The sequence below is a fragment of the Bos grunniens genome, chromosome 16 (assembly GCF_055505025.1).
Source record: "Bos grunniens cultivar Pamir isolate PY7600 chromosome 16, Bosgru_T2T1.0, whole genome shotgun sequence".
In the NCBI taxonomy this organism is placed as follows: domain Eukaryota; kingdom Metazoa; phylum Chordata; class Mammalia; order Artiodactyla; family Bovidae; genus Bos; species Bos grunniens.
In genome coordinates, this window is record NC_141180.1 from 29,462,772 (window position 1) to 29,486,911 (window position 24,140).

The 24,140-nt window shown below is 48.5% G+C and overlaps 1 protein-coding gene and 1 long non-coding RNA gene across 9 annotated transcripts in view; one reads left to right on the forward strand and one right to left on the reverse strand.

Moving 5' to 3' along the window:
* Positions 1–23,242, reverse strand: part of ZBTB17 (zinc finger and BTB domain containing 17) — a 29,112-nt gene extending 5,870 nt beyond the window's left edge. For 3 of the 7 annotated variants that reach the window (XR_015143266.1, XM_086343868.1, XM_086343864.1), the window contains exons 1-3: positions 23,124–23,242; positions 20,975–21,061; positions 39–245 (exon numbers count right to left, since the gene is read on the reverse strand). Coding sequence is in view for 4 of the 7 variants with exons in the window: in XM_086343868.1 (XP_086199994.1) it covers positions 39–243 (205 nt within the window). In the remaining 3 variants the exon portion in view is untranslated. Of the gene's footprint in view, positions 1–38; positions 246–2,282; positions 2,363–17,590; positions 17,682–20,974; positions 21,062–23,123 lie in introns of those variants that run through there. The other 4 variants (XM_086343865.1, XR_015143267.1, XM_086343866.1 and 1 more) reach the window with 4 other exon arrangements.
* LOC147356442 (uncharacterized) lies at positions 3,204–6,821 on the forward strand. 2 transcript variants are annotated; one of them, XR_015143270.1, is made up of 2 exons: positions 3,204–4,057; positions 5,526–6,821. It is a non-coding gene; the product is annotated as an uncharacterized LOC147356442 (long non-coding RNA). The 2 variants fall into 2 exon arrangements; XR_015143271.1 differs by lacking the exon at positions 3,204–4,057 and adding an exon at positions 5,016–5,172.
* Positions 23,243–24,140: the final 898 nt, after the last annotated feature.

The following is a 24,140-nucleotide window of genomic DNA, read 5'->3' on the forward strand; positions in this document are numbered from 1 at the left end:
GGCCCACCACAAGCTCGGCCCTGGCCCCAGCAGGGTACCTGCCGCGTTACTGATGTCCAGGTGCACCACATCCTTCTGGTCCACGAAGAGCATCTTGAAGTATTCGCTGCAGGCCGCCAGCACTGCTTTATGAGCCTTAAAGTCAACGCCGTCCACCACAAAAGTGCAGTCACACAAAAGTCCCAGTTGTCGCTGCTGGTTCAGCTGCTCCAAGACGTGCTGGCTGTGCTGGGGAAAATCCATGGCTGGGGAAAGCCATAGGCCTCCATGTTACCACAAGGAAGGACACCAACCGGCCCCACCAGCGATCCCGACACCCCCGGGCAAGAAGCAGGGGGACAGGGAGGATGGAACCAAGTCCACAAAGGCCACGTGCCTCTGCAGGCCCAGACCGACCAGGGGCTGGCTTCTAGACTCTTAGAATGACTGGCCAGGGAAGGTCCAAAACCCAAAAAGCATGAAGCGGCCAACACGAAACAGTCACCTTCATGTCTCAGCATGTAAATGATATTAAAAAGTCAAAAACCAAGTAAACACAAAACACTGATTACTGTCAGCACTTAAAAAAAAAACAAAAACGGTTGCTTAACATTTTTTTACAAACAGAATGCATGACAGAATCTTAGAATAAACAACAGATCTTTCAACTGGATGTACTGGGCTCCATGAAAACCTTCCTGCTTTATTTTCACTCTACTCCGTGTGCCGTGCACACAGGAAACATGCCCTTCGGAGGGCAGATGTTCCAGCGGCCCGCATCAGGCCCGGCCCCTCTCCTGCAGCACCCACAGGGCTCTGGGCAAGTCCCCTTGTCCACGGCAAACCTGGCCTTCGGGGGTTAGGAGCCATGATTCCTGCTCTTCCCCACTTCATGGGCTCAGTGAATTACATAAAGTTGGTGTGTTCTCCACCTCTGGAAACCTCTCTAGGTTGTCCCTTGAGAAAGAATGAACTCTGATCCTAACCCAAGAGCTGCCGGCCTGGCTGAAGTTTCTCTGTCAAAGGCCTTGCTTAGTTACTGCCTGGAAATTTCACAACTATCTCAAGTAAAAATGCTCACAAAAACTGCATGGCCCGGGACCAAATCACCCTGAACTGCACAGGCCATGACTGAATAAGAATCTAAAATGGCTCTCCCCTCCCCCTCAATACCACACCTGGGTCCTTCTCAAGATCAGTATTTTCTAAGGAAAAGAAGCAGGCAGGCTCTCCTTTCAAGAAAGAACAAATTTCCAAGTAAATGTCCATGCCCACTCCTGTGACCACATCACACAAACCCAACCAGGCTGGGCTGTCACACCCTGGCCCGGCACCCAATAAGAGGCAGTGGTTTCTCTTCCAGCTCTTCTGGAACCTCTGCTCTGAGACCTGGGTCTGCTCAGAGCTGCCCTAGGTGGTTCCTGAGCAGGCGAGGGTGACCCTGGGGTGGAGAAGTGGGGTGAGGGGGTGGCTCTCAGCCTCCGGGTTTCAGTAACCACACTCTGGCTCCGGTTTTCCCCCCATTACATCAGCCTCTCAGGGCTGAGTCACCACGCTGCAGCTCTGTAGGCACAGTGACCATGTATGGCTGTCTGGCTGTGATGAGACATGATGAAAGCCAAGCCCCCACGCACGTGGCTCAGCCGGCACAGATCCATCAGCTTTGAAGGATGCACAGCCCACCCACTCCACAGTGTCTGGAAACTTATCAAAAGTGGAGGGGTGTATTTGCTGAACTGGGACAAGTCACCGGGTAGGTGGGCAGGGCTCCATCAAGTAAAGGGGGCCAGAAAGTGAAAACAGGCCGTGTGCCACGGGGTGCCAGCCCCTGAGTCATGAGTTCAGAACTGCTGCTGCCGGAGACTTGAAAATCCCCCTTCCCTTCCCCTAGCATCCCCAGGACTGTCCTTTGGCCCCAGCCTCCACACACAGCCTCCCAGCCAGAGGCACAGCTTCCTGGACCACTCAGATTAGAAGTGGCTGTGGCCCGAGGTTCTTATGTATACGGAGGGAAGAGCTGGAAGCCAGCTCTGGAGCCAAGAGGTCAGACTCGAGGTGGCTGAACAACTTGCCGGGCAACAAACCAGCCGGCATACCACAGGGCCGCAGGAGCAAAGGCTGCTACTGCCCGGGCTACCCCATAAAGGCCTTCAATCCCTGGGAAAAGTTCCCATTCATTCCCTTTAGTGACCTAAAGGGATGCAAGGGAGAAGTTTGGCGACATGGAAAAGAACCAGTGCCCAGCCTGTGGGCTAAACACACAGGCCGGGCACTTAGGCCAGGGACCTGAAGGGGGTACATACCAGGCAGGTGTAAATGGAACCAAAGGTGGGTGGCAAGGACAGGCCTGGGCCAAAGCAACCTCTGAGTTGTCTTCTCCCTGCTGTGTTAAAAGCCACACGAGCAGACAAATGTGTGTATGTGAGCATGGGCAGCCCCTGAGTTCCAGTCACCAGCTCACCCTGTTTTTCCTCGGGAGCCTCAGGTGAGACACCTCCCAAGTGCAGAGTGAAGGACCACAAGGGCCTCCTCGATGAGCTGCAGAATCATCCCCTCAGAACTTTCCAATCAGACCCAAACCAGTCCCTCCTGGTGGGGGGCCTGGCTCTCTCACCTTCACTAGGAGCCAGGAGGAAGCAGCTCCCAGACTCAGAAAAGGAGTGCTGGCTGAACAGGAGTTCCCTGGCTCCCACCCCCACACAAGAGGCAAAGAGTTGTTCTCATGCCCCTGGGCTGGAGCCAGCTGAAAGCAGAACCCTCCAGCCGGAAAGTGATCTGACTTGTTAGGAAGATAAACGTGAGAAAAGACTCCTGGCCAACAGTGTGGAGAGACCAGCTGGCTTAAAGGTCAGGTGATTATTAGCCTTCCCTGGAACCAGGGCTGCAACAAGCCCTCAGGCTGTCACACTCCCCGAGGCTTCTAGGGGAAAGGGCTCCTTGAAGCCCAGGACTCCTGGTGGGGGATGGGGGACGGTGCGGTGGGGGTGGGGTGGGGTGGGGTGGGGTGGGGGGTGGTATAGGGGCGGGTGCTTATGTCCAGCAGAGGCCTTGGAGGAAGGCTGATAAAGGTCCCCGGGAGAGGGTGCTCCGTGACCCAGTAGCTCCAGCACCCCCACACGCACAGGAGCAGCTGTGTGCCCTGAGTAATGTTTTCCACCCAAAGCTAACCACAGCTTTCCAATGAGACATGCCTGCCCAGAAGTGGGCTCCTCCCCAGATGTGGGTGTCAGAACACTGAAGCCTTCTGGAATCCCTCTGAAGCCTCCAGAGCTGTTCCAACAAGAGAAACAGTCCTAAAAGATCATCTGTTCTGACAAAGAAAGAAAAGGACGGGACAGAAAACAGGAGAGGATAAAAGAGAAGGAGGGAGCAGGGGAAGGAGGGAGAAGCAGGGAGAGGAACTAGAAGGAAGGAAGGAAAAAGGAGAAAAAAGACCATCCCCACAGACAGACAGCAGTGCTTACACATACATGCTCACAAGCCCCATCTTGTGATTGGCCCCTGGGGGGCTTGCCAAGTGCTAAATGCTGTCACTTGTCAGCAGCGCTGTGGGTTTCATAACTGCAAACCCCCAGGGGCAGTGGAGTGCAGAGCCCAGGGGCAGTCTTCCAGGCTCACCCACTCATCTCCCAGAGCCTGCTGCCTAAGAAAGCTCCCACAGCCCCTTTCTCCCCCAGGCAGTGCCCAGAGCCAGTGAGGGGTGTCCCCTCAGAGGGGTCGAGCTACAACCAGGTAGCACCCCACCTCCAGACTTAGGTGAACTGAGCATGCAGTGCTCCAACCGTCTCCTCTTTCATACTCTACAGCAGTGGGCCCCAACCGTTTTGGCACCAGGGACTGGTTTTCAAGGAGGACAATGTTTCCACAGCCGGGGCGTAGCGGGGGATGCAAGTGACTGACGCAGCTGTAAATACAGGTGGAGCTTTGCTCACTACCGGTCACTCTCCTGCTGTGCAGCCCAGTTCCTAACAGGCCACAGACAGATACTGGTCTGTGGCCCAAGGGATGGGGACCCCTGCTCTACAGTGAAAGGAACCTATCAGAATCTGAGCAAGCTTAAAGGGGACCAAAAAGAGAGGTGAGTGCAAGGGGCACACAGAGAGACGTGGGGGCTCCAGGGGCAGGCAGTGTGGTGGGAGCCAGGAGTCCCAAGTCCATGTAAGGAGGGGGCACTATCTGAGGAGACTTTAAACAAAGTAAAATCAGCAGCCATCCCACCTCTCACCACCCATGACCAGGATCAAGTGCAGCTCCTCCAGCCCAGCCATATTATGCGGTGCCCTCTGCCAAGCATAAGCATGCCTTCCTCCTCATTTCACCTTGCTTCAAGGGCGCTACACGTGGGCCTTATTTAAAGCTGCTTCCAAGAAAGAAGAAACTCACACAGGACAACACTGCAGAGCCCACCAAGCCCAAAGCCCTCAAGTTTCCAACCAACTCCTGCCTGCAAACAGGCAGCTTCCGTGATATCGCCATCTGCCAGGTCAATGGCCCTGACTGTTGGGGCAGACCGCGTCATCAGAGCTGGGATGCTCCCCAGAGGACGAGCAGCCTGGCTGGACACGAGCCCTGGCGGCCTCACAAGAAATTCATTTGGGAATGAAAACATGAGGGACCTGGGGAAGCCCCGCAGCATGGTTCCAAACAGGCGACACGGACACAGGCACGGTGGGCATAGTCTCCACAGACAGCGGCCAGCAATCCCTCCATCCAGCCACACCTGCCACGAGACTCCAGCTGAATCTGGGCGGCTCTGTGTGGCTCTGACCAGCAGTGACACTGTGCCAATCCCAGGCCTGGCCCTTAGGAAGTCTGGAGGATTCTGCTTTGCTTGCTTGGAGCCCTGTCGCCCTGCTGTGCGGATGCCCAGGTGCTCCTGCTGGGGACAGAGAACACACGAGGGGCTCTGGAGGAGACACCGTTGTGCACAGGCCCCCGATGAAGAGCTGAGATGCCCCTGCTGACAATGCCAGGGTGCCAGCCCAGCCACTGGCTGAATGCTGGCACAGGAATGACCCCCAACACCTCATGGAACAAAAACAACTGCCCAGGCGACCCATGAAACGGGGAGAAACAAAAAACTGCTGATGGTTCAAGCCACTAAGCGCTGAGATGGTTGGCTGACAGAGAGAGAGAACTGATACAGATGGTAAAACTGTAAAGAAAAGGGAATGATTCATGAAAAATTTCAAGGTAACAGTTCTCTCTGGATGGGAGGAGGCGCAATCAGGGGTGTTCTAAGATACTGGAAGCTCTCTGTTTCTTTATCTGGATTCACCTAGATTATATAAACCTGTGCATTTCATATGCTTTTATAAAAGAACATTTTTCAACATTTAACGATATCTGTAATAAGAAAGAAGCAAGGTACAGGTGCCACACTCAGTCCCATGCAGAGACGGGGTCGTTTCCAACTGTGCTCCAGGCCACTCTGGTCCGGGCTACCCTGAGGAGGGGAAAGGGTCTCGAAGGCTGACAGGAGTGCAGGGGGTGCAGGGGGGTCAGTGGCACCAGAGAAAATACAATCCATCTCATTTGCTTTTCAGATCCAAAACATGTGCAAAAAGACTGCTGAGGTGAGGAAGGTTTCTCACTGTGTCAGGAAATTCACGCTACTCAGTTCAATGAAACCTGAATCCCAGACCCCCCAGTATCAACAAAACAGCATCTATGGAGTGTCCTCAACATGGCACAGTCCAATCACCTCAAAATTAAGAGCATGGCTACCCTGGGCACCAAGTTCCACCCTGCTACCTCCAAGGGTAAGGACCTAAGAGGCAGTTCAGCACCATGCAGGCAGCAGAACCTCGGGTCAAGCCAAGCAGGGCCAAATCCAGGGCCTGGACCCACCACACCAGCTGGTGACGACCTTCTCTTGCATACTGGAACCAATGGAACTACTTCCCATGTTTGTTACAGGATCCAATTGGGTAATGTAAGCAAAGGGCCTGCCCAGTGCCTGGCACGTGGTAAGCACTCAGCGAATGATTGCTACCAGGAAACAGATGCAGACTACATATATTTTTAGGCCAAAGACCACATCAGATGGTTTCCACATTATCTTTTCATGCTGGGCACCTCAAGTGTACTTGGTGACTTGAACCTTGTTTAGACGTTGTAATAATCTCATTACTCCTTCTAAATGTAATCTGGAAAAATCCCAGAGCCCAACTAACATTAAGAGATGAGAGGATACTGGATAAGAACAAGTAAGAGCGATTTTCTCTGTCAGGGAAGCACTTTATATCAAACAACTGTCTGGTAAACCCCAAATGTACTTCCAGATGACTGGCCTGCCCAAAGCTCTGAGTGGGTCCACAGAGCACCGCTCTATCTCAGAGTCGAATGGGCACCTGTCAAACATGAAATATTACCCAGATTATCAGCACTAAACTGCAGGCAGGATTTCCAAACTGTGGCACATAGGGAAGCCATTAAGCCAGGAAACAACTGGCCAATCATCAGATGCCGATCTAAATGAACCACAGTCCCTGGCTCCTAGAAGTTGTGCCAGCTACAGGCCTGGACACAACACAGCCATCCAGAGGCCTGGAGGCATCTGAGAGCAGTGACAAGGATCAGCATTCCTGATTTTCTAGAAATACTGGTGGCTCCTGGACACAACTTGGCATACACGAACTTGGGCCAAGGAAACGGAAGTTCACAGCAGGCCAGCCCTGCAAACGTGAAACCTCCCTGCCCAACCCCACCAACCTACCCGGTGTGACAACCCGTCCCTTTTCAGTGCAATGTGACAGAGAAGCAAATATCAACAGGCAACATGACAGAGAAGCAAATATCAACAAAACCAGCCCTATGGAACTTGCCTCCTTGCCCAGCAAATACAGCTCTTCTATTAAGCTTGTGTTTCTCAAACTTTTAGAATCAATTTCCACTTTATATAAACCCACAAACCTGACTCAGCCCTTCCCAACAGCCCCCAAATGCTTTATCTTCTACTGAGTAATGGCCCCTACCCTGAAAATCACTGCTTCCTTCTATATAATGCTCCCTGCCAAGGTTTAGTACTGTTTTCTCTGCTGAATTTGTGTTATAAAAAAAAACACTGAAAAAAACAGATTTTTAAATATAAAAATAATGTCTAAATATAAAATTAAATGTGACACTGATGTTGCTTTTCAAACTATACAACTTCCACGACCTCTAAGATTTAACCATGCTTCTGAAAGAGGGAGTGGACACCCGTCTCCCTGACCCCACCGCTCTAGGAATGTGTCTGGGCAGGAAGGGCTGGCTGAGCCTGCAGAAAGCAGTCCTGTATCCCAGCACCTGTGGCAGTTTAGAACCCACTGTACCAGTATGTGCAGATCAAGGGCCTTGCTACCAAAAAGACAACATCAGAACATGGGGGACATGCGTGGGGTCTGATCATTCTCTGTCCAGTACTCCCTGAGGGTGGTGGCACGTGGACACACCCTGAAATTACACCTGTACATGTCTTCTCCGATGAAGTTTAATAAATTTACTGCTGGGCTTCCTGGTGGCTCAATGGTGAAGAAACCGCCTGCCAATGCAGGAGACGTGGATTTGATCCCTGATCCAGGAAGATCCCACATGCTGCAGAACAACTAAGCCCGTGCGCCACAACTACTGAGCCTGTGCACCGGAGCCGGGGAGCCGCAACTACTGAGCCTGTGCTCCGGAGCCCGGGAGCCGCAACTACTGAGCCTGTGCTCCGGAGCCGGGGAGCGGCAACTACTGAGCCTGTGCTCCGGAGCCGGGGAGCGGCAACTACTGAGCCTGTGCTCCGGAGCCCGGGAGCGGCAACTACTGAGCCTGTGCTCCGGAGCCCGGGAGCGGCAACTACTGAGCCTGTGCTCCGGAGCCGGGGAGCGGCAACTACTGAGCCTGTGCACCGGAGCCCGGGAGCCGCAACTACTGAGCCTGTGCTCCGGAGCCCGGGAGCGGCAACTACTGAGCCTGTGCTCCGGAGCCCGGGAGCCGCAACTACTGAGCCTGTGCTCCGGAGCCCGGGAGCGGCAACTACTGAAGCCCACACAGCCTAGAGCCTGTGCTCTGCAACAAAAGAAGCCACCGCAATGAGAAGCAGCACACTACTACTAGAGGGCAGCCCCCGCTCATCACAACTAGAGAAAAAGCCCACACAGCAATGAAGACCCAACACAGCTAAAAATAAATAAACACAATTTTTTAATTTAAAAATTAATTAAAAATAAAAATAATTAATTTTTAAAATTAATTATAAATAAATAAATAATATATTCATCGCTGGGTGGGCAGACTTCTTGTTTCTTCCTTACAGCTGTTTACAACACCTAGGACCTTGCTCTCAAATCAAGTTGGGGAATAGGCCTGGTATAGAACAGATTTTGGAGAAGGCAATGGCACCCCACTCCAGTACTCTTGCCTGGAAAATCCCACGGACAGAGGAGCCTGGTAGGCTGCAGTCCACGGGGTCGCTAAGAGTCAGACACGACTGAGCGACTTCACTTTCACTTTTCACTTTCACTTTTCACTTTCATGTATTGGAGAAGGAAATGGCAACCCACTCCAGTGTTCTTGCCTGGAGAATCCCAGGGACGGGGGAGCCTGGTGGGCTGCCGTCTATGGGGTCGCACAGAGTCAGACACAACTGAAGCGACTTAGCAGCAGCAGCAGAACAGATTTCTGGCCGTGTGGAATATGACTGATTCAAGGTCAAAGTATTGTGTGGACCCTTACAAAATGATCATTGTACTTTTGGTGCTTGCTACTGAAAAACTAACAGATAAAGCCACTATGAAAAGTGAACTCTTAATCACAGTCTTTTAATCACAACAGCAGCAATATGTATTTGAGAATCAGTTCTATGCGTGTGAATGAGAAATCTCCCCTAAAATACAGAAGCTCTGTGGTGCGATACAGCTGCCCATATACTTACTGTACTCCCCTCTGGGGTCCTCCATCCATAAATCAGGAAACAGATATAAACAGAGACTAAACAATCACACACACATTTAATGAGTGCTTACTCTGTGCTCACCTTAGGGGCAGTATTCCCACTTTGAGCCTAGTGGGGAAGACAGATAATAAATCAATACACTACATAATGTCACATACTCAGTGCTGTGAAGAAAACCAAAGAAAGCCGAGGCTATTAACCAGTAAAGGGTCAAGGAGGAGCTCTCTGAGGAGGTGACATTGAAGCAAAGACCTGGATGAAGTGAAGAGCGAGCCATGCCACCATAAGCCTGGGGACAATTACAGACATAAGGAAGGGCAAAAGCAAAGGTCTGGAGACAGACGTTACTTGGCCAAAGGGGCCAGAGTGCCTGAAAAGGGGAAGGGAGCAGGAGGGTGAGAGGCACCAAGGTTGGCAACAGTAGAGGCTGAGATCGCCCAGGGTTTCAGAGGCAAGTCAGGCTTTGGAGTTCCTTCTAAGTAGGCTAGTATGCCCTGGGGGTGCGGTGAGGCTGAGAACAAAAGAGTGACTACAAGGAGGTAAGTGTGATGGACACACGAACACCAGGAGAGAAGCCAGAGAGGAAGGTGGCCTCCAACAAGGTGTAGGCGGAAAGGTGAGAAGTAGTCGGATTAGGGATATGTCTTGGTGACGCCAACAGAAAGGCTGACCAAGTAAGATGTCGGTTGTGAGAAAAGAAAGGAGTCAAGGATGACGCCAAAATTTTTAGCCTGAGAAACTGGCCAAGTGGTGGTGTCATTTACCAAGGTGAGGAATTGATGGTGGGAGTAAAGGATTAGTGAGGGGAAAGCAAGTAGAGAGAGTGGTGAGAAATGCAGGTGGAGGGATAGGCTGGAGGCCACGCCCGTCACGCCAGGACTCAGCCTCATCCCCAGCCCATGGGGGTCATGCCAGATTTAAGCAAGAGGGCCACAGTTAGACTCACATTTCTGAAAGGTCACTCTGGCTGCATGAGTGTGGAGCGGCCGAAAGGGCAAGAGCAGAAGCAGAAAAACAACTCAGGAAGTCCTGCAGCGCTGGTCCCGCAGGACATGAGGAATGGGGCAGTGTTACCCCCAGGCTGGCGCCAGATGAGGCTGACTGGTGCCCAGAACCCAACACACTCACTGTGGGTCTTGCTGAGCAGCATGTGCAAGCAGTCCTCCTGTTGAATATCAGCATCCTTTGAAAGCTTTAAGTATCTCAGCATCCCTTACCATTTAGTACCCAACCCTGCCCGGGAGAAGCTGGGCCATGCTATTTGTCCACCACCACATCCCAGGCTGAGAATTCCGACCTCTTACTCACATTTCAAAGAAAATGCCCACAACTCTGGAGGGACGTACAAGAACCTGGTAACGGAGATGCCCTCACAGCAGCAGGGGAAGGATGGAAAGGAGTTACACTCTTCACTCTTGCATCCTGTCCGGGTTTTTCTGTTTTATTTTACCACTTGTGAATGTTATCGATTAAAATATTAAAACCGAGAAAGAAAAACACAGACGGAAGGAGTGGAGAAAGAAGAAAAGAGAGAAAAAAAATGTCCACAAAGTCAGAGCTTCTTCACTTTCTCTTAACCATAACCTTTCAGACATTTTCTGCAAGACCTGGTGACTGAAAACTTCTCAAAAGCAAAAAATTTCTCATAAGGGAAATGGAACATTATGGTAATTTGCACAAAGACTGTATCACTTGGGAAAACTTGATAAGCAAAAATTCCTTAAAGGGACAAAATGGAAAATCCCCAAGAAGAGCAGCTGGTGGCCTTTTCCAGACTCGGATGAACCCCTCTGACTCTGCGACGGCCCTGAAGGCCTCTCCCGGGAGTCACACACACAATTCAGCACGCGACTTCAGGGAGCTGGCTCCACCGACCCGGTTAGAACTCCTGCCTTGGAATCCAGCCAAAGCTAGTCAAGTCCCTCGGGCAAGACTACTTAAATCTCTGCACCTCAGTTTCCTTTCTGTGAAACAGGGATGGTACTAAAAGTGTCCACTTCACAAAGCTGCTGTTGGCCATCACTGTTATTATACATAAACCCAGGCCAGCAACATCAATCTGTAACAGGAAAGCGGGGAACGCAACGCTCGCCTCCCTTCCCTATTGTCTAAAAACGGACATAGGGACTTCCCTGGTGGTCTAGTAGCTAAGATTCCGTGCTCCCAATGCAGGGGGCCAAGTTTGATCCCTGGTCATGGAACTAGATCACACATGCCACAACTAACAATTTGCATGCTGCAATAAAACATCCTGTGTGCTTCAATTAAGACTCGGCGCAGCCAAATAAAAATTTTTTTAAATAAATTTAAAATAATAAAAACAAAAATGGATGTAAAATCTCATCAGTAAGCCAGGTACCCATGAGAGATAAAGCTTCAACCTGAAAAAAGATCAGAAAAGGGCCCTGCAAACTGCAATACTTCTTCTACTCAATAGTAACCAGAAGGCAAGGCACAGGTACTTTGTACTTAACAACAAAAGCCACCTTGTTTTCTACAAAGAACATGATGATTTTGGAGGAGCAAAGCAGCTTTCATCGAGAAAGAAGATAAAACATAACAATTCCAAAGTAAGGATTAGTCGTCCCATGATACTAGTTAAGACCAAGAATCCAAAATAAAGAAAGAAGTAAGTTGAATACTATTAATAATTACTGGACTTCTGTGGTGGCTCAGAGGTTAAAGCGTCTGCCTGCAATGAAGGAGACCTGGATTCAATCCCTGGGTCGGGAAGATCCCCTGGAGAAGGAAATGGCAACCCACTCCAGTATTCAATCCAATAATTACTAGGAGGTAGATGTATGTACCAATGTAACACGTGATTTTCATGTGACTGACTTTTTCTGGGTTTGTTTTCTCATTAGGATTAGTGACTTCGAAGGTCCCTTCTACTGTTCAGATTTAATAAATGTTGAGTAAACGATTTCATTAATAAGACTGAAGATTACAAATGCATGCATTTGAAGTATAACAGATACCATGTGAATGACAATAAAAATGACATATTTACCTAGCACCTAGTTTTTTTTTTTTTTTAATCTAAAACTTTACTTATATTGGAAATAAGATTTCCAACTAGGAACAGGAACCATATAGGACATGAACATCAACTATGAACTATATACTTGGACTTCCCTGACAGCTCAGTTGGTAAAGAATCCGCCTGCAACTCAGGAGACTCTAGTATGATTCCTGGGTCAGGAAGATCCACTGGAAAAGGGATACGCTACCCACTCCAGTATTCTTGGGCTTCCCTTGTGGCTCAGCTGGTAAAGAATCCACCTGCAATGTGGGAGACCCGGGTTCAGTCCCTGGGTTGGGAAGATCCCCTGGAGAAGGGAAAGGTGACATGAACATCAACTATGAACTATATACTAATATCTATGACCTATATAAGCTGACCTCAAACTGTACATTCACTATTCCATATAGGATTAAACTGAAGTTAATATTTGGTAAAACTTGACTGGGAAAAACTAAGAGTAAGGATATTTTAGAGAAGTATTTTCAGACACCTCAAAAACTTAAGACAGGCCTGGACAAAAAGTGGCCAAGAATTCAGTGCCTCTACTTCTAAGGATTTCTTCAAACTGTTAGGCTCCTCAGATGCAGATGCTGAGTGCTGCTCCAGAAGACAGCGATGTTTGGACTGCAGCCCTGGGAGGATAAGAAGCAGCTCACCCCGAGCTGGCCCTGAAGAAACAGTGCAGCTGGCCTCCTGCCCCTCCACCCAGCACCTGCAGCAGCATGAATCAGCAAAGCTGCTGGAAGCCTTTTAACGAATGACTTGCAACCCTGGTGGTTTTTCAGCCAGCCCCTTTTGAAGTGCAAGCTTCTGAGAGAAACTTAGAAACCACCCTAAGCACTGCCTGGTTGCTGGTCTGAGGGCAGGTAGGGCAAGAGACAGATAGAGACACAGAAAGAGAGACAGACAGAGCACCTGCAAGGCCATGTAAGGAGGCAGGTCAGTCCCAAGGGGCCACTTAATGGGACCATGATGAGAAAGCGACGGTACCCGAACTTAATTCTTAAGGGCATGAAAGACAGGTCAGAAACCTAAATGTTCTGTCTCATTCACATTTCTACCCTTATATTCTCAACTTCCCAAATGCAAATATAAACTGGGGGGAAAATATTTACAGCCTATATGGGAAATAAGGGTTAGCAGTCCCAAAATATAAAGAACTTTAATCAAATGAAAACATATGTCCACACAAAGCTTGTAGACAAATGTTCACAGCAGCATTATTCAGAACAGTCAAAAGGTCAAAGCAGGACTTCCCTGGTCATCCAGAGGTCAAGAATCCACCTGCCAATGCAGGGGACACAGGTTCGCTCTCTGGTCTAGAAAGATTACACATGCTGTGGGACCGCCAAGCCTGTGCACCACAACTACGGAGCCCATGTGCTGCAACTCCTGAAGCCCACATGTCCCAGAGCCCATGCGCCACAGGAGAAGCCGCTGCAATGAGGAGCCTGCACAGCAACTACAGAGTAGTCCCTGCTCGCTGCAACCAGAGGAAGCCACGTGCAGCCACGAAGACTTAGCACAGTCAAAAATTAACTTTTTAAAAAAGGTCACAACAGTCCAAATGTCCATCAACTAATGAATAAGTAAATAAAATGCAGCATGCAGAAAATTATTTGATAATAAGAAAGTACTGATACGTGCTACAATTTGAATTGGACCTTGAAAATATCGTGCTATGTGAAAGAAGCCAGACACAAAAGACTAAAATGCATGATTCCATTTATACAAAATGCCTAGAATACGCAAATCCATAATGATAGAAATGGTTGCTTTGGGCTGGGGGAGACAGAGGTAAATGGGGAATGACTGCTAATGGGTGGCAGGTGTCTCCTGGGGATGATGACAATGTTCTGGTTGTGACAGTTGCACAACTCTGTGAATAAACTAAAAGCCACTGAATTGTGCACTTAAAATAGGTGAATTGTATGGTATGTGACTATCTCAATAAAGCTGTTATTAAAAATTAAACAGCAAGAAAAAAATCTTCTAACAGAAAAACAAGCCAAAGAAATGAACAGGAAATTCACAAATGGTGGCAAAGATCGAAAAGACTGAGTTTCTACTCTGGTCCAGAGCATGTCCCCAGCGAGCAGGAGCAGAAAGTGGTACACTGTGTCAGGCTGCAGCCTGTCAACACCAATGCAGATTCTAAATGTGCTCATCGGTTAGGTACAAATTAAAAATGCCTAGATATGAGTAACTGACCAGAGAGCCCACCATGCGGAGGCTACGATTTCCCAGCCTGATAGGGTATTACCCAGCTGTAAGGAAATAGTGACTCCTGGTAAAGGACTGTGGGACTGGGTCCAGAGAAAACAGAGCTGTGCTAATAATAAGTCCCACTATCCTGAACACTTGAGGGGAGGTTACTGGCAAGAGAAATACTTGGCTCGCTATTTCCCAAGGGCAGTGACACGTGGGGCGCACAAGTCCAACAGCAGCCACTAGGGAGAAACTGGAATAGCTGCCGGGGCAACCTGCCTGCAGAGTGTTTCCTACATATACAGCCTCATCAAATGTTCACACTAATTCTTTGGGAGAGTAGTAATATGATCACCCTCACTGTGCAGATGAGCAAAATAAGGCTTAGAGAAGTTGTCATTCCATCCAGGTCTCAATGACATGGCCCGGATCCAAGGCCAAAGCCCACCACGCTCTCTGAGGTGTGCTCTTTTCACTTTAAACAGGGACAAAACGCCCATGGACAGACACGGCACTCTTCACTCACTGGATCCTCAGTCTGTCCCAAAAGGGCAAATTCTCGGCCATTAACTGGCAACTCCCTTTCTTTACACTAATTAGTGTTACAAAACATGTTATATATTTTTTCAAAAAGTCAGAAATGAGTGGTGTTAAGTCTTAGTTCTGATCTTCAGTTTGCAACTGCCAAATGAAACATAAAATTGAAACTCTGAAGCATCTTAATTTCTGAAAGCATGGCACACCAGGTAGGGGCTTCCCTGATGGTTCAGTGGTAAAGAATCCACCTGCCAACGCAGGAGACCTGGGTTTGCTCCCTGGGTCAAGAAGATCCCCTGGAGAAGGAAAATAGCAACTCACCCCAATATTCTTGCTGGGGAAATCCCATGGACAGAGGAGCCTGGCGGGCAGTCCATGGGGTCATAAAAGAGTCAGACATAAATTAGCAAGTAAACAACAACACAGCATACCAGGTACCCCGACTGACTCTCACGACACAGGGCTACAAATGCTGAAGAAAAACTGTATGACATCTGTTAAAATGCATCAAAGAACTGGCAAATCAACAAGGAAGACTGACAGGTCAAACAAACTTAAGCAAAGGCTGGAATTCAGATAGCAAGCGGAGCTTTGAGGGTGAGCAGCAAGGGCATCTGCAGAACTGGGCAAGCTCAAGTTCTCCCCCTGTCCCCAAAAAGGGAGGTCCCTCCAGAATAAAGCTGGGTCCCAAAGGGTTATATCTTAGTGGAAAGAAAATGGCACAGAAAACAGCCCATATCAAATCAAGGCACCAGATGGAGAGGTGTACAATTCCTCTGGGAGAGTCTGTAACCACTAGATGGCCCCCCATGGACTACAGCCCAAAGTCATACACTGTAAAAGATACATGAAGGTAGATAAAAAGTGATCCCAAAATGAAAGTATTTGATGCAAGGAGGGAGGACCAACTAAAATAGTAAATAAGAAATAAGTGTATCTAGGGTCTTCCCTGGTGGTCCAGTAGTCAAGAATCTGTCTGGCAATGCAAGAGTCACCGGTTCGATCCCCAGTCTGGGAAGACCCCACATGCCACAGAGCAGCTGAGCCGGGGCACCACAATGACTTAGCTCATGGGCCTAGTGCCTGCGCTCAGCAGCAACAGAAGCGGCCACAGGAAGAGCAACCCCTGCTCACCACAACCAGAGAGAGTCCATGCAGCAGCCAAGACCCAGCACAACCAAAACATAAAAGAGCCAAACTACACACCCATGGAATAAAAGCTGAGGAGGGAGTATCAGGAACTAAAGTGTGATAAGGCCCTAACTGCTTGGGAGAAAAGTGCAAAGACACTGACTAAAGTTTCCCTGGTAGCTCAGTTGATAAAGAATCTACCTGCTATGCAGGAGACCCCGTTTTGATTCCTGGGTCAGGAAGATCTGCTGGAGAAGGGATAGGCTACCCACTCCAGTATTCTTGGGCTTCCCTTGGGGCTTAGCTGGTAAAGAATCCACCTGCAATGCGGGAGACCTGGGTTTGATCCCTGGGTTGGAAAGATTGCCTGGGGAAGGGAATGGCTACCGACTCCAGTATTCTGGCCTGGAGAATTCCGTGGACTGTATAGTTCATGGGGTTGCAAAGAGTCGGACACAACTGAGCGAACTTCACTTCACAAAATCAGAAACTGGCAAGTCATGTAAATTGAGAGATATGCCATGTTCATGAATCAGAAGATCAATGTCATATAAACATCACCTCTATCCAATCTGACATGTAATAAATTCAATTCTAATAAAATTCAAAGTGATTCTAATAAAAGACTCCAACAATTTTTATGGAATTTGATAAACATAATCCAAAATGAAGACAGTAGAAAGCCAAAACCTTACCAGATACCAAGAATTGTTATATAAGAACTGAGAGGGACTTTCCTGGTGGCCCAGTGGCTTAAGACTCCCGCTCCCAATGCAGGGAACCTGGGTTCAACCCTTCGTCAGGGAACTAGATCCCACATGCTGTAACTAAGAGTTTGTAAGCTGCAAGTAAAGATCCCGTGTGCCACAACTAGAAGATCAGAGATTCTGTGCGCTGCATCTAAGACCTGGTGCAGCCAAATAAATAAACAAAAAATAGAAAAAAGTAAAAGAACTGAGAAATTAAATCGGTGGGATATTGGCACACAGACAGAGAGAGATGGTGAAGAGCCCAGAAATAGACCCACACATGTGTGGACACTTGATGTATGATAGTGGTTACTGGTGACTTTAAAGATCCACAAAAAAGCAATGTATTTTTCAATACATAGTACAGGCTTAATCTGATGTGCTTATTTAAAAAAAGGAAAAAATTATCTCCTATCTCAAACCATATACAAAAATTATTATGAACAGACTAAAGACTTTAGAGTAAAAGGTTAAGAATCATAAAACATTTGGAAGACAATACATGGGGAAATATCTTTATAAACTTGAAGCAGGGAGGAAGTTCTTAAAAAGAAATAAGTGCAAACTATTAAGAAAAAGTTAATAAATGACATTAAAACTAAGAATTTCTGTTCATTAAAAAAACTAGAGTGACAAGACAAGCCACAAACTGGAAGTGGATAGTTTCAACACATCTAACTGACAAAAGATTAATATCAAAACAAAAAAAAGGGAGAAAAAAAGTCTCCATATAATAAAAAGACAACTCAATAAAACAATGAGCAAAAAGGTTTAAGCCATTTTTTCAGAGAAGCTGAAAGCTGAATGATCCATTAGTGCATGAAGAGATGCTCAACTCACTAAAATCCATGAAGATGCAAATCAAAACCACGTGAGGTATCACTGAGCTTCCAACAGATTAGTAAAAAGTTTTAAATCTGATGATACCATTGTTCGGAGGATGTGAAGCAGGCAGAATTGTCAGCTGAGTAAACTGGGGAAACCACTCTGGAAACAACTTGGTATTACTGTATTTAGTCAAACTGAAGATGCACATACCCTAGGATTCAGTCCTCCTCCATGGGGTGTATCCTGACAGGCTGCACACACGTGCCCCAGGAACGGTCACAGTATCACTGTCTGTCTCAGCAAAATACTGAAAACAAACGTCCATCAACAATAGAAAGGATGCGTAAATTCTCATACAACAGGACACAACTCACCAGTGAAAACTAAACACACCTATATGCAACACGGATTAACCTCAAGAACATGTGTTAAGCAAAAAATTTAGATCACTGAGAAAAACAAGATGATGTACTGAGTCCAAAATCAGGCAAAATTAAATAATGACATTGTTTAGCACCATAAACACATGCGGTAAAACTATAAAGAAAAGCAAGAGATGGGAATTCCCTGGCGATCCAGTGGTTAAGACTTCGCACTTGCAGCGCTATGGCCTGGATTCAATCCCTGGTCAGGGAACTAAGATCCCACAAGCCATGGGGCCAAAAAAGAAAAAACACCAAAAGAAAAAAGAAAAGCAAAGCATGAACACAGTAAAAGCCAAATCCAGTGATTACGCTGGGGTGGGACTGGGACAGGATCAGGGAGGGGCACTTCAAAGGTAATGGGAACATTCTTTAGTGTCAAGGAGGTGATGGGTATATGGGTGTTCCTTGTATGCTTATCCTTCAGGTGGTATATATTCTTTTGTATCTATTCAATATTTAACAAGACAACTTACAAAATTAAACAATGTTATTTCTGACTTTAAGCCATGATTTGAAGCATTAACTTGGGCAGCTGACTTGAGTTACACTCAACCAGGAAAGTCCCTGACAGGGGCCCACCCAGCCCTGAGACTACAGAAATGAGAAATGCTTCACCACCCAGGCTCCTGAGCTGGAGACAACTTCCCACTGGGCCCTGGAGCCTTCCACTCAGGACAGGAAAGGTACTGCTTAAATGAATCAGGTCAGGAGAGGAAGTGGGGTGGGTGGGGTAGGGGGAACAGGTTCTACTGCCAGACCTTTTAAGACCAGAAGCTGAGTACATTTTTGATGTGACAATGAACCCACCAAGGCTGCTTTCAGGCTGGGTCCAGACTCTCAGCAGGAACTGCCACCTCTGAGGCTCTGCATGCTGCTCTTTAGAAACGAGTGAGCAACTCTCAACTCTAACCATGCCCTCCGCTTCCTTCCTTTGAAGCTCAAGGCTGATCTCTCCAATTCCTACCAAGCAGGTGTGAATGTAAGAGCCCTGGCTTTCTGTATGCATCTGTGACTACATCACTGAGGTCAACCGTAGGTAGCCCTCAGACTGTTAAGCTACTGATAGCCATGAGGACCTCTAAGAGTGCCAGACACCTATGCTGACACTGAACATACACGTGGAGCAACTGCTAAAAGCACTTGGTGCTAAAACGCCTACTCTTTGTGACCTCTATTATTTCAATCATTTAAAAATGTGGCTGGCAGAAGAAGTAGATTTTGGTAAATCATGGTCTCTAGGACAATATGCTTTGTGCACAAAATGTACTTGGGAGTTTTTTGCTTCCTGTGAGGTTGGAGTCCTGCCCTTTGGTGGTGTCCGTTACCCTGCCAGACACCAGGTCTGAGAACCTTTGAGCCATCCGTGTGGCACCATCCCTGGGGGAATTCCAGGGCAGTAGAGAGTGGACACCTGGTCTTTTTTGTGGCAAACTGTTCAAACTGGAGCTCTGCCCACAGAGGCTGCCCTTTTGGCATTCTAGACTGAAGGCTCAGTTTTCGTGCAACAAAATCAAGCCACCTGACACTTTAAAATGTCTTTCCTATATATACATACAGGCATGCATGTGCAAAGAAGGGCCCGGGCACAAGGACACACAGACACGGTTAACAGTCATCTGGAACAGGAACCGGGTCAGACATAAGAGGGTCACTTACTTTCCTATACTAAGCATTTTTTTCTTCCTCAACTCTGCACTTTCTTGACCCTCGTAGGAGGTTGTTGTTAGGTCATCCTCTCCTAATTAACACATAGTAACACTAGATACCAACTGTGGACTCAAAGACTAGATAAAGCATTTTACATGCATTACCTCATTAATAATTCCACCCAATAAAGCTGGCGTGAGGTCATCATTATTCCCACTACAAACCCGAGGAAACGGAGGCTTAGAGAGGTCAAGTACTCTGTCCAAAGGCACACAGCTAGTAAGTGTAAGGACCAGGTATGTTAGGCTCAAGTATCTTTGACTTAGAAGTTCATGCTTCTAACCAGCACCCCATAACCCAGAAATTCTGTTTTTTGTTGTCTAGTTGCTCTGTTGTGTCTGACTCTTTGCAACCCCATGGACTGTAGCCCGCCAAGCTCCTCTGTCCATGGGATTCTCAGGCAGGAATCCTGGAGTAGTATTGCCATCTCCTTCTCCAGAGGATCTTCCTGACCCAGGGATTGATCCCATGTCTCCTGCATTGGCAGGTGGATTCTTTACCACTGAGCCACCTAGGAAGCCCATACTGTGATTACCCATGTGGCTAAGAGCGCCTTGATCCCGGGATCCATCTCCCTCATATGCACACCCTGAGCCCCCAGTGCAGTGTCTGACACAGCAGGCACAAAAAACAGTGACTGTGTAAGCAAGCCTGGACTCCCTGGACCCAAGCAACACGAACGATCCAAAGCCAGAGGAGCCTGCCTTAGGGGGCCAGGGGGCCAGGGGGCCAGGGAACACACCCCACCCTGTTCCAACAGTGAGTGGCCTTCCCTCAGGCCTAACCATCAGAGGCAGCAATCCAGTCACACTGGGAACAGAACAGGTTCTCTCAGCCAGCCTTCCCTCCAGCATTGGAACAGTCCTGATTCCTCCTTGGGTTGTACACCAGAGGCTGGGGTTTGGAGACACATTGTACAAAAATATGTATCTTTAAACATTAGAACCTTAAAAGGAATGGGTATGTGCTCCCTACTCTGTCTTTCCCTCTCTGCCATATGGAATGCATACACAATGGCAGGATCCAGAGCAGCCTGCTCAGACCATGAGATGGAAGCCTTTGAGCAAGAAGAGCCACATGATCAATGGAACCCTGCTTCTGGATGACTGCAGAACAGACTGAGCTACTCTCACAGTTCTGGACTGCCTACTCCCAGACTGTTAAGGGACAGGAATAAACTTCTATTTCCTTTCAGCCACTACATTTTGGAGCATTTTAGATTGTACTTAATTAAAACAAGGTGTGAACGCTGCCCAGGGATTAATCTAGCATGATCTTTGTCAGTAAAATGACAACAATGTTATCAACATTCTCCTAACCAAACTAACTAGGATTTTGTCATTACTGTACACTTTTAAAGAAAAAGTTGTCTCAAAAGGGTGAGTTGAAGCACGCTGTGCCTAGAGAAGAAGGACAAACTGACCTCCTGGATTGTTTCATCTTTGAGTCTTAACAAACTTACCTCAGATTTCCAAGTAGCCCAGGCTACTCTGTTCCAACAGTTTGTCTGGGGAAACTCCAGCTTGGCTCTCCTCCTCCAGCTCATTACCTGAATCAAAGACCAAACAGAAAATCTGATGAGAACCTGCAGGATTCTAAGAGCTGCTCTTGTATCCACCAAATACAGGCAAATACAGAGCACTGAGCACTAAGTCTGGCACAAAGGCAGTGCTCAATAAATGTTACACTGGATTGTGACTGGGCTGCTGCAGGCCAGACCCTGTGCTGGACAGCTGGGACACAAAGATGAATAAACCTAGTCCCAGTCCCTACTCTCAGGAAAGCCCCCTACACTCAGGAAAGCCCCCTACACTCGGGAAAGCCTGCTGATCAAAAGACATAACACAAGATTGATAAGCAAAAGCAATGAGGCTGTGCCCAAGTAGTCTTACTGCACTAGCATTCCCCAGGGATGTCCCAGAAACCATGCTTCTCACTCCAGACCCTCACCCAGGTGACACATCCCTTCCCATAACTGTCATGACTTTTGATGGATGCTAGATCACCAATGGACAGTTCCACTTGAAAGTTTTACAGGCACTAACCACAGACATATTCAAAACAAAATATATCTTCTCTTCTTAAATCCCCTCCCTATCCTGTTCCCTATCCCACTGAGCAGCATCGCCATCCACCAGTCAAAAATTCAGAGCCAACCCTGACCTCTCCCCCAGCCCCTAAATCCCCCATCTAAGTCATCACCAACTTTGGTTAAGTCTACCGCCAACACATCTCTCCCCACCTTCTGCCTCTTATCTAACTCAAGGCCATGGTCATCTCTCACCTCCACAGTTCTAGTAGCCTCTTAACTGGCCTCCAGGCCCATTCCCTTTAATACAGTCTTCACTAGCATGATCTTTCTAATCCACAAATCTGATTCTTAAATGTGTTCTCATTAACTAAAATTGCAAGTCCACAGCTAGGTTTAAAAACTTCCCTAGGGGAGATTCCACTACAGGATCCGTGGTTGGGGAACTAAGGATGCCTCTTGTCCCATGGCTGCTTTCCCTCCCCAAACAAGACCCCGGAGGACCAAACCATACACTAGTGTCTTTCATCTCTGTCCCTAGGCAGCTTTCTCACACCTTCCATCTTCAGCTGAGAACACTCTTCCCCTTCTCTGCCTGCACTCTCCAAGAATCCTCCAGTTCTGTTTCCTGGGGAACAGAAGCCTTCCTGGATTTGCCTAAACTGAGTGAGGTGCCTCTACTCAGTGTTTCCAGTGTTTTCTGCTTTTTTTCCATCATATCAGAATTGCCTACATTGCAGTATGTCTCCCACTTGAGTTTCTGAGCTTTGGGTGATGATGATTATACAAAAAATAACAGCAACAAGCACACACAGCATTTACTTTGTGCCAGCAGGCCTTCTTAGCACTTTACACCGATTACCTCATTTAACCTTTATAATCGTTTTAGGAGGCAGATTTTATTCTCAACCATGCTTTAAGGATAAGAAAACCGAGGCACGAGGCGAGGAACCAACGTGCCTAAGGACACAGTTGGCAAGCACCAAGACAGGATTCAAATCCGGCTGCTTGGCTCCACAGCCTACACTTTTTAACCACTCACTCTATCCTCTGAACACATCAGGAGTTGAACCACCGTCTGTGGAACGAATGAATGAATGAAGGGATCTCATACAGGGGCAGTATCGGTCTCCACCACGACAAACTCCTTCTAGGCCCTCACAGGCATGTGTCCTCCAGCCCCGCCGGCCAAAGTGAGCTGCGCTGGCACCCCGCCACCTCGCGGCCTCAGAACGCCCACCCGCCGCGGCACGCGGGGTCAAGGGGCGGTGACAGCCGGGCAGCGGGGGCGGAGATGCTACCAGCTGGGGTGTCACCCAGCCCGGAGGCGACTCGCGCTCCCTCGCCGGGACGGCGAGTCCAGTCCGCCCGCCCACTATCCGCCCGCTCGCCGGGCAGCGCCCCCCTACCCATTTGTCCTGCACCCTCATGTGCGGGGTCCCCTCAGTCCGGGTTCCCGTCCCAGTCCACTTCCCTCCCCTCCCCCACACAACCGTCCCCGGCGTCCCGCCGCGTCCCATCCTCCGCCGCCTCCGCCCGACTCCTGGGACTCCCCCGGCCCCGGGTGCTTGCTGACCCTCACCTGCCATGTCCTGGACCCCACCACAGAAGGAGGTGCATCACGGCCGCGAGAAGGCCGGGGACGGCACTTCAGAGCAGACAAAGGGCGCCGCCATGTTAGACTCGGGCGGAACCGACCTCGCTGGCTTCCCGGCTGCAACTTCCGGCGCATGCGCAGTGCCCGTCCTAGGCGTAGTTCGCGGACTGGCGCATGCGCATAGTACTCCAGAAGTTCTGTAAAACAGTTCTGTGCACTTAGAAATTCTCTCATTGTAACCTTTCCTTGATTTTCTGTTTCAAATGTAAAAGTAACAGCTTCTACGTATTCAGCGCTTCCTGTGTGCCAGGCACTGTGTTAACCACATTACGCGCATTATCTCAAGTCCTCTCACCATCATACGATAATATTTTTCTCCCACTTTTGAAGAAGGGAAAACGGAGTTTCAGGGTAATTGAATTGCCCGTTGTCACGCGTCTTAGAAGTGGTGAAGCAGAGATGTGAATGAACCTAGTTGTGGCATCAAAGCTGTAGGACCACAGTTATGTTTTTCTACCTTCTGAGTTACACGTATACTCCTTTCCCTGTTTAGGGGATATCCAGGATTCAGTTCCAGAGAAGGCAATGGCACCCCACTCCAGTACTCGTGCCTGGGAAAGCCCATGGATGGAGGAGCCTGATAGGCTGCAGTCCATGGGGTCGCTAAGAGTCAGACATGACTGAGCGACTTCACTTTCACTTTTCACTTTCATGCGTTGGAGAAGGAAATGGCAACCCACTCCAGTGTTCTTGCCTGGAGAATCCCAGGGACGGGGGAGCCTGGTAGGCTGAAGTCTATGGGGTCGCACAGAGTCGGACACGACTGAAGTGACTTAGCAGCAGGATTCAGTTCAGTCGCTCAGTCGTGTCCAACTCTTTGCAACCCCATGAACCTCAGCACTCCAGGCCTCCCTGTCCATCACCAACTCTTGGAGTCCACCCAAACCCATGTCCATTGAGTCGGTGATGCCATCCAACTATATCTCCAATAGCATATTGGGC